This window comes from Pyrus communis, chromosome 14 (genome assembly GCF_041283825.1).
Source record: "Pyrus communis isolate YQ-2024b chromosome 14, ASM4128382v1, whole genome shotgun sequence".
Lineage (NCBI taxonomy): Eukaryota > Viridiplantae > Streptophyta > Magnoliopsida > Rosales > Rosaceae > Pyrus > Pyrus communis.
Window position 1 is genome coordinate 23,199,964 of NC_142578.1, and position 10,101 is coordinate 23,210,064.

At 35.8% G+C, this 10,101-nt stretch overlaps 1 protein-coding gene across 1 annotated transcript; it reads left to right on the forward strand.

Moving 5' to 3' along the window:
* Nucleotides 1–2,350: 2,350 nt before the first annotated feature.
* On the forward strand, nucleotides 2,351–9,843 carry LOC137713375 (ABC transporter G family member 22). The gene is made up of 11 exons (XM_088684463.1): nucleotides 2,351–2,933; nucleotides 3,547–3,925; nucleotides 6,076–6,149; nucleotides 6,823–7,058; nucleotides 7,180–7,335; nucleotides 7,504–7,687; nucleotides 7,777–8,088; nucleotides 8,169–8,456; nucleotides 8,666–8,950; nucleotides 9,038–9,145; nucleotides 9,268–9,843. Exons 2-11 carry the CDS (start codon nucleotides 3,547–3,549, stop codon nucleotides 9,487–9,489), a joined length of 2,244 nt encoding a protein of 747 aa, XP_088540589.1. The 5' UTR covers nucleotides 2,351–2,933; the 3' UTR covers nucleotides 9,490–9,843.
* Nucleotides 9,844–10,101: the final 258 nt, after the last annotated feature.

Consider the following 10,101-nt stretch of genomic DNA (forward strand, 5'->3'; position numbering starts at 1 on the left):
TGCTTTGATACCATAAAGAAAGTTGGGGTTTCATCATAAAACCAATTGGTACTATTTACGAAGATCCTTTCTCCTATTAATGTGAGATTCATCCTCAACAGTAATACATGTACACATAAACCCTAAAAACAATTACTAATTCTCAAACCATACGTTATATACCATTAGGTGTCTATATATAGTCTAATAAGTTTAAATTATGATTAGTAGCTTATTAAAATAGTTACTTGATGAACACTATATAATAAGTTGACCACAAAAACATTCTAATTTGATTGAATTTTCCTGCTAAAATGGATAATCCATGATTAGAATAAAATGAAATTCATGCAGCTGGTTAATTATTAGGACAGTAATCTTACGGTCCCAACTGCCACAAGGCAAGGGTTTGGTGGAGCAATCGAATTCGAGGGTGACCAACTATTTGGAACAAGCACCGCAGCAATGACCTCCTCCCTTAATCCTTATCATCAGGAACCACCAAAACCGTCCTTTTGGGGGCTACTTTTTCTTCACACCTCCAGCTATTTCTTGCACACCCATCACCTCCTTCCTTAATCGTTATCATCAGGAGCCACCAAAACTGTCCTTTTGGGGGCTACTTTTTCTTCACACCTCCAGCTATTTCCTGCTCACCCATCACCCAATGGTCCATCATAGAGGAAAAGGTCCGGATCATAGAGGTAAAGGATACTCGTCAGATTATTTTTCTAGAGATCTTTGAGATTCTATGATCATGATCGTTAATCGTACATCGTGCGATCAATTTTTGTTAAGTATTATTTATATTCAATTTTAAAATTTAAATTTTGAAATAATTTCTGATCGCACGATGTATAATGAACAGTCACGATCACAGAATCCTAAGATTCTCAAGACAAGGATCCGTCGTAGAAACCCTTGAAACCCTCCACCCTTAAATACTACGATACCCTTCGAACTCTATACGAAAATTATTGGGTATCATGTATCAAATTTTGTTTCTTTCCTTTTTGTCATTTATCAAGATATAAAGAAGCAACTAGGATAAGGAATTATCCCTACTCAGCTTGGCAAAATAATTTCGATGATGCTACCTACAGTTCTATTCAGATTGCTCTGATTAATACTTTCAGTGGGGAGAATATTGAAATTTGGCCAAAGACCACAACCACAGAGCAAATTCAATGATTTTGAATGACCAAGTTGCATTCGTGAAAATTCTAACATGTATAGCACCAAAAGAGAACTTTTGTCATCCTGTCGATATTTTGTGTAAATTTGTGGCTTGTCCAATTCATATTCGTATTTTCTTTCGTTGATGTGGTGCACAATATATACTATATAAGTTTTTATCTTTAGACCATTGGCCTAATACAACCTATCCAACAAGCTAAAGATGCAATTGCCTAAACTTGTAATAACCCATTCATCCAATAAAAGATACTCGTAATAATCTGAATTGGACAAAAGACTATAAGACCAATGGTAATCTACGTAATTTTAGCAATTGAGAAAATGGAGATCTACGTAAGACCAATGGTAATCTACGTAATTTATGAGCACTTTTTTTTTTAACCGTTAGATGTGACGAATTTATTCTATATTTAAGATATAAAAGGGTGACTACCACTAAATGTTAATATAAAGGTTGAGTTATATGCTTGCATTGCTCTATGGCAGCGATCCAATGGTCTGGAAAGAGTGTATTGTTTCCCTCTTTCTTTTGTTTTCTTGACACAGCATGAATTTCTCTTTGCAAGCTAATGCGTATGCATGCCAAGGGATAAGATATAGCAATCTGTATTATTATTTCTTACTCCGTTTAGCTTTTCGTTCATATGTCTTTCTTTTTTCTTTTTTTCTTTTGTCAAAAACTTTCGTATAAGTAAAAAACAGTGTCTAAAAAAATTGAAATTATCCTTTCAAAGTTGATTGGTCAAAAATTGTGGAAAGTCGGCCAATTACAATGGAAATTTTAAATCTGAACTTACAAGTTTAAGTTGTTTTACGTAAATAAGTGAAAAATTTTAAATTCGATTCTTGATGATATTTATGTAGATAATATAGCATATATTAAAAAAAAACTCAACATGTTATATTAGTGATTGAGCAATGTTATAAAAGTTTAAGGGAATAATTGACTAAAATTAAAGTTTAGAGAAAAATTAGTAGCTCTTTACAAATCGGAAAAAGAAGGGAAATCAATGACTACGTCAACAATTTTTCAACAATGTACGAGCATATGTTCTAAAATTAATTATATTTGTATATATATTGAGAAGGAAAAACGTGAGCCGTTTGTGAGCAAAATACCAAAAAGAATTTGGTGCCCTCTTTAAAGGGTAACCTGAGACCAAACCAAGACGTCATGTTGCGCAGACATGCAGGCCCTCCAAACGAAGGAAACAAAATTCATGGTCTCTTTCTGCATTTGGGTTACTTGAGAAGGCGGCACATCATCCATCCTAAAGAGGTTAAACATCATCAATGTCAGAAGTTTCCCATTTGATCACTCACAGTAATGTTAGCAATTGAACAAAATCTGCAGATTCAAATTCAATTCCACGAAAAAACAGCTCCACAAAATCGTCCTAACACGTGTACGACAATGATGCAGGGATGGACTCACTCAACAACTTCAGATTTTGATTGATTGATTGATATTATTGCTCCATCCATTTATCATATCTCATAATATTTTATATGTTCGAGTCAAGTTAACATCAACATTATGGAATTACGTGTTTGATAAATAATAACCAAGGTCAGGGGTACTTTGGTAATTCCAATTCCCTCTCCGATTGCATTTTGCTCTATTTATAAGAAGGGGGTGGGGGCGAACCTGAATCATGTTCTCATACCTCCAGACACCAAAGGGGATCTCTCCTTGTAGCTAGTAGTCTTCTTCTACTCTCAGCTCATTCCTTTTTTGTCAAATAATTGAGAATAAGGTATGGAGCGATTACTTACCTGCATTTGCATGTTTTTCGTTCGATGTTCATTTGGACTTACAAAATCTCAAATTGACAAAAAATAACGGTTAAATTACTACCATGTTAAGTATATTACGATGCAAAATGAACCCAACCATATATCTTTCGATCTAGTGTTTCATTGCATTTTGATTTTAAACTTACATAAGTAAACTATGATGCTGGCAAACTTATTTTCTTCTAAATCTAGATATTTAATTTGTTTATATACATACTAAGGACATATATAGAAGATCAATTTATGATTAGGTTTCTGTATATGAACCATGCACCCCTACTTTTCCCTCTCCCCTCCATTTATCTAGTGAAGCCCCAGAAAGTTTTCTCTCTTTAAACTTCCAACAAGACATCATAAATGCTCCTACCCTAAAGTGCCCATGAGGTAAATGTATACCTACCTCATCAAAAAGTTTACAAAAAAATGGTGCTTCTGGTTTCCAAATTATAAACCCGCGTAATTTTATCATCACATTCACTCATTGAGTAGAGGTACATCTCGTTTTTGGTCAATTATATATCACCTGCATACACAAGAAATTAACTAAATTTGTACTTATTGTTTTGGTGAAAGATGGAGAAACCAAATTCATCTGGGTTGGCAAGGACCAAGTCCGAACAATTGGTGGAAACTATAGCATCGGCGTTCAAGTCACCTCCGTCAGGCGATGCCACTTCAACGGTTGAAGGCGGATCAACCCTATCGAGGAAGTCAAGCCGGCGCATGATGGGGGCGTCACCGGGGCGTGGTAGTGGCAGTGCTGGAAAAAACACACACATTAGGAAGTCTAGGAGCGCCCAAATGAAGCTGGAACTCGAAGAGATCGGCAGCGGCGCTGCCTTGAGCCGCGCCTCTAGCGCCAGCTTAGGGTTTTCATTCTCCTTCACCGGCTTCACTGTGCCCGCTGAGGATATCGCCGACTCAAAGCCTTTCAGCGACGATGAAGATTTACGTAAATACTTAACACTACAGTAAATTTCATGCAAGTGCTTAGTAATTTTCACACACAATAAAAAATAAAAAATAAAAAATAAAAAATAAAAAAGTCTCAACAATCAATTAATATAGTCCATGCTCTTCACCCACATGCATATATCGATTAAAAATACTATAAGTTGAGGAAAATTTACAAATTAGTTATTTACTTTTGATCTGTGTGCGGTGTGCATATGTATTATGTATTCACATGTTTTTGCATTTAATATTTTTTTGGCCATGTTTGTTATTTTTATTTTGTAAATTTATGGTGCATGTTACTCTCCACTCTCCTAACCTTTACATGTGACTCCACTCAATAAAAAATTTAATTCAATATTAATTTCCGGGTTTTATATATAATGTTTTCGATTTGAATAAAGTGTAATATAAGTTGAATATAGATGTATAAATAATGTTATTATAAACAATTCAAACGATTATTCTGAAATCTTTTGTGTAAACATAAGTAAGGAATTTCACTTAATAGAATATAGGACAAGTTTTTTTAATTACCATTTACAACTTCCGATAAATACAATATCTGTTTTGATATTTGGGTCATTTTACAAAGTGTTAAGCTAGCTAAATGAAGAGGATGGTGTCTGAGATTGATTGGTGAGTCCTAGCTAACTAGGATAGAGAAACTATCTAAAAGTAACTCTAATGATACATAACATTGAGTGATATAAAAATATACGACACAAAAATCCACATGGCACGTAGCATTGAAACACCAAAAGTGAGCTTTTGATTGGTTCGTTCACTTGGTAGCTAGAGAGAAAGAGGCCACAGAGGCAGATTGTGAACAGTGCTTTACAATGAATTGGAAATGTGAATTAGTTAGCGCCACTGCTCCCAGAAAATAGGAAAACTTTGTCTTCCTCCCACATACTGATTAAGAAATCTTGCCTACAAAAACAAAGGGCAATTTTCATTTTCTTACTTTTGAAAATCTCACTTTGTTACCCTTAATTATTCTCATGTCTAAAGTTACATTTTTTTTTTCTTCTTAAAATCATACATCAGTTAGTCTTGCAGTTGAATCATCTGTTAAATGATGATGTGGCGCATGACTGGACATTGACTGTGTAGAAATGTGACCTTGTGGGCCCCATGTGGACATATAAAACAATTGAAAAAATTAGAACTTTTTTTTTAACAAAGTGAGAATTACCAAAAAATTGAAGAAGAATACATTAATTCAATTTAACATTTTACATGAAACTGTTTTCCTTTAGAATTACTTAAAATTAAGTATTAAGTCTTGTTTTGTTCAAAACAAAAAGTATTAAGTCTTGTATTGTTTGTGTAACTATGTTTTCCAATTTTTCCTTATTTTACTTCTCTTTGAAACGTTAGGATTGGATTGAATTGAGAATCGACTTCATGTTTTTTACTAGAACAAAAACTAGTCATATGTGGGTCCCAAATATTGGTGCAATGAGACTAATCTTATACCTAAATAAGACTTTTGGTCTAAAGAAGATGCTGAACACTAAAATATTAAATTTAACATTAAGTTATAGTTTAATAGAAAATATACTTATATATTATTGTTAAAAATAAAAAAACAAGGATAAGATAGATATATTTTTTTAACTCATTATTATTAATGAAAAGGGAAAGGGTTTGAAAAAGTTGAGTGCAAACCGAACTAGATTATGAAGGCCTTCAAACTCTGCATAACAATTTTTCTAGCTGTAATTTGTGCCTCTTTCCAAACACAGGTTCATCATCTAAGGAAGAAATGATTATTACATTCATAAAATCAAGCATTATAAAATGTTGCTACTACTCAAAAAAGAGTAATGTTAGGGAGAATAAATTTTTAGACAAAATTTTGTAAACCAAATGATATATAAGTTGATGATTGAATTATTACTTATGCGTTGAGAAACATGATCATTCATTTTGGTGACATATCATTTAGTTTGCAAATTTTGTCAACAAATTTAGTCTCCCTAACATTAACACTCACAAAATCATCTAAACAATGTTTATTGCTTGTGGCACAAGTAAGCACTGTTTTTTACACTTTAGTATTCAGCTGCTACCAGTCAAATAATGCTAATTAATAACCAAAAAAATAAAAATAAAACCCCTATTATTCGATGTATATTGCAGGAGAAGACCTTGAAGCTGGCATCATCAGGAAGCCAAAATTCCAAACAGAACCCACACTGCCATTATATCTCAAGGTTTTTCTTCCTTTCAAGTATTTACGTACACAAGTTACAAGCTTACGAGTTGCTATGTTTTCCATGTATGCTTTTCTTCTCCCTTTTTCTCCCAAAACCCTTGCAATATTTGCAAACTGCATCTGCCGGTGTACGATTCAAAAACCTGTTCGTGTTCAACCATAGCGTCGACGAGAAATTGATGTGATACTTACTGTATTTGGGCAGGCAAGGATGGAGATTGACCATCTAGCTAAACACATCAAAGGGCGGTCCATAGAACATGGCTAGCATTATATTAGTATGGTCAGGTTCAGTCTTGTACAGAAATTCATTCTATATGATGACTTGTTTGTACAAGACTTGCCCCTTGTTTCCAACCCAAAAAAGGTGCTACATATTCATCATATAACTAAATCACATAATCTACTTTTATCTAGGGTTCTAGAACTAAGGCGAATCACGGGTTTTACACCCTTCAAAAACTAGTTTAGAAATCGTCAATGATTAGGGTTTAGGGACACCAAAAGCATCAAAGGAAAGAAGGGTATGGACAGTCTGTTTGTTGGCGTTCTGGAAAATTAATTAATTCCTTATCTTTCGACTTTGTAATAAATTCAAATCATTAATATAAGTAACTAGTTAGGAATCCTAGTAATGAAGGCTAAATCTTGCTGTTGTTTATTTATCTCAGTTCACAGATGTGACATACAAGGTCATTTTCAAAGGAATGAGGACAGCTGAAGAGAAGGATATCTTGAATGGGATTACTGGTTCGGTTAACCCCGGTGAAGTTTTGGCCCTGATGGGACCATCAGGAAGTGGAAAAACCACACTCCTTAATCTTCTTGGGGGCAGGGGAAGCCAAACCAACGTCGGCGGTTCAATTACCTACAACGATCAGACATATTCCAAGCACCTAAAGAGCAAGTATGAATCTGGAACCACAATTTTTCACCTTGATAATACAGAGTAAAATGTATAGGAGAAACAGAAACTATGTGGATAGGTGTTATAATGATCATGCATAATGACATGAAACATATGGCAGGATAGGGTTCGTGACTCAGGACGACGTTCTATTTCCTCACCTTACAGTGAAAGAGACATTGACATATGCAGCCCTCCTACGACTGCCAAAGAAATTGATGAAAGACCAGAAGGAAAAACGAGCGATAGAAGTCATCTATGAGCTAGGCTTAGAGAGGTAAGTTCTCCTTCTACCGGTTTCTGTTGGATTTTGGGATTCCTTTGGGTATTGTCATCAATGGAATACCTGAATGATAGATATAGATACGACGAAGACTATTTTAGGAACTACCGATTTTGTTACTAGATTAAAAATCCAACCTGCAAAAATTCTTGATATGCACAGGTGTCAAGACACTATGATCGGTGGCTCCTTTGTCCGTGGAGTATCAGGTGGAGAGAGGAAGAGAGTTTGCATTGGCAATGAGATCCTAATCAACCCTTCTCTTCTGTTTCTGGATGAACCAACTTCCGGCTTGGATTCTACAACTGCATTGCGAATCGTTCAGATGTTACAAGACATAGCAGAGGTATGCAATTAGAATAGACATTCACAGACGCCAATGGTGTACTAGTAATATGAACACAAAGAAAAAAGTGAACTTTATTTGTATTGCAGTCTGGCAAGACTGTGGTGACAACAATCCACCAGCCATCAAGTCGACTCTTCCACAAATTTGACAAGTTGATCCTTCTCGGGAAGGGAAGCTTGCTCTACTTTGGAAAAGCATCAGAAGTAATGGTGTATTTCTCATCGATAGGATGTTCTCCACTTATTTCCATGAACCCGGCAGAGTTCTTGCTAGACCTTGCAAATGGAAATTTAAACGATGTTTCTGTACCATCCGAATTAGAGGATAAAGTGCAAATGGGAAATTCAGAAGCAGCTGATACAAGAAATGGAAAGCCATCTCCAGCAGTTGTGCAAGAGGTAAATCTTACGAGACACGAGTGATTTTTGTTAACAAGAGATGGAAAGTATACTTATATGGTGTCCCTATTTGGAAGCAGTATCTTATGGAGTGCTACGAGACACGAGTTGCAGACAAGGAGAAGAAGAAGATCATGGTTCCCCTTCCCCTCGATGATGAACTGAAGTTGAAGATTTCATTTTCGAAGCGAGAATGGGGAGCAAGCTGGTGGGAGCAATTTTCTATCTTATTCTGTAGAGGAATTAAAGAAAGAAGGCACGACTACTTCAGCTGGTTGAGAATCACTCAAGTTATCTCCACCGCAATAATTTTGGGCTTGCTCTGGTGGCAGTCAGATGCCAACGATCCCAAAGGCCGGGAGGATCAGGTAAATTCTTCTCTTGTCAAATCAATAAAAGTTAACTGACCCGTTCAATAAGTAATGTTTTGATTGACCGTCGCACTGAAAACTCTCTCCCTGGATACTCAAACCATCCTCAATTTACATCAAAAGGAAACCACCACTTAACAGAAAGAAGGCCACTTCGTGGAGTATACAATCAGTTCTAAACGTACAAACTTAACCCTAAATTGCAGGCAGGGCTTCTTTTCTTCATGTCGGTCTTCTGGGGATTTTTACCCGTCTTCACAGCAATCTTCACATTTCCTCAAGAAAGAGCAATGCTGATGAAGGAACGATCGGCTGACATGTACAGATTAAGTGCATATTTTGTTTCTAGGACCACAAGTGACCTCCCACTTGATCTAATGCTACCAGTTCTGTTCCTCCTCGTTGTATATTTCATGGCTGGCTTAAGGTCGAGTGCTGAAACCTTCTTCCTAAGCATGCTTACAGTTTTCCTCTGCATTGTGGCTGCGCAGGTATGCCTATTTTCAGCTACTAGTTGAGAATATTCTATGAATATTTGCACTACCATACGTAACTAATTACAAATGGATTTGAAATAGGGACTCGGACTTGCTATAGGAGCTACGTTGATGGACCTAAAGAAAGCCACAACTCTTGCTTCAGTAATTGTGATGACATTCATGCTTGCTGGAGGTTTCTTTGTGAAAGTAAGCACACAATCCTCTATTAAAAGCCTATATTTTGTCAACAAATGCTTCAGTGAAAATTACAATTCATAAGATGGAAATTATTAAGAGTCTAACTCAACATGTTATTCACAATGTCGTAGAAAGTTCCGGTGTTCATATCTTGGATTCGCTATTTGTCTTTCGACTACCACACATACAGGCTTCTTCTTAAGGTGCAGTACGAACACATCACACCGACCATTCACGGGTTAAGCACAGACTGCGGTTTAACAGAAGTTGTTGCCCTTATAGCCATGGTGTTTGGATACCGGTTCTTGGCATACCTTTCTTTGCGGAGAATGAAGCTTAAAGGCGGGGCATAGAACTCAAGGAAGCCTACATCTTTTAAAAGCTATTGTCTAAAGCATGAGTTTCGATATTAACTGAGGAAAACTAGTGAGGTTCCACTGATCTGCAACGTATGCCTTCTCTGTTCTAAGAAGTTTGTTAAATTTATCTCATGCAGAACGTAAAAAATCAGATAGATTGGTTAGCTGGCTAATAGCCAAAACACCATATCGAGAGAGAGACTTTGGATTTGTTTTTTTGGAATATGTAAACTCTAGGTAACAGTGGAATTCATATCAGAAACTGTACTTTGTATGTCAATTGTAATCGACGAAAACTCAGTATGATTTTACTTGACTCATGAATGAACTTTATTGAACTACCGGAAATGTTTTGCGTTCAAAATGCTAAAGCTTTGTTTCTGCGAAACGATTAATTAAGTAGGTAACCAAGAACTTCGAACTAAATTAAATTACCTCAAGCTGTCACCCCATGTTAAACAAAATTAACCAAAGGTATTCCTCTGGTGGCATTTGATAATATGGTTTTGGCAAAGAACCCGTCTAAAAGCTTTTTCCGATGGTCCGACCTGCATGAACTCCAAAATAACATTAACAAAATCATCTTTCGACAAATATAAATACTAT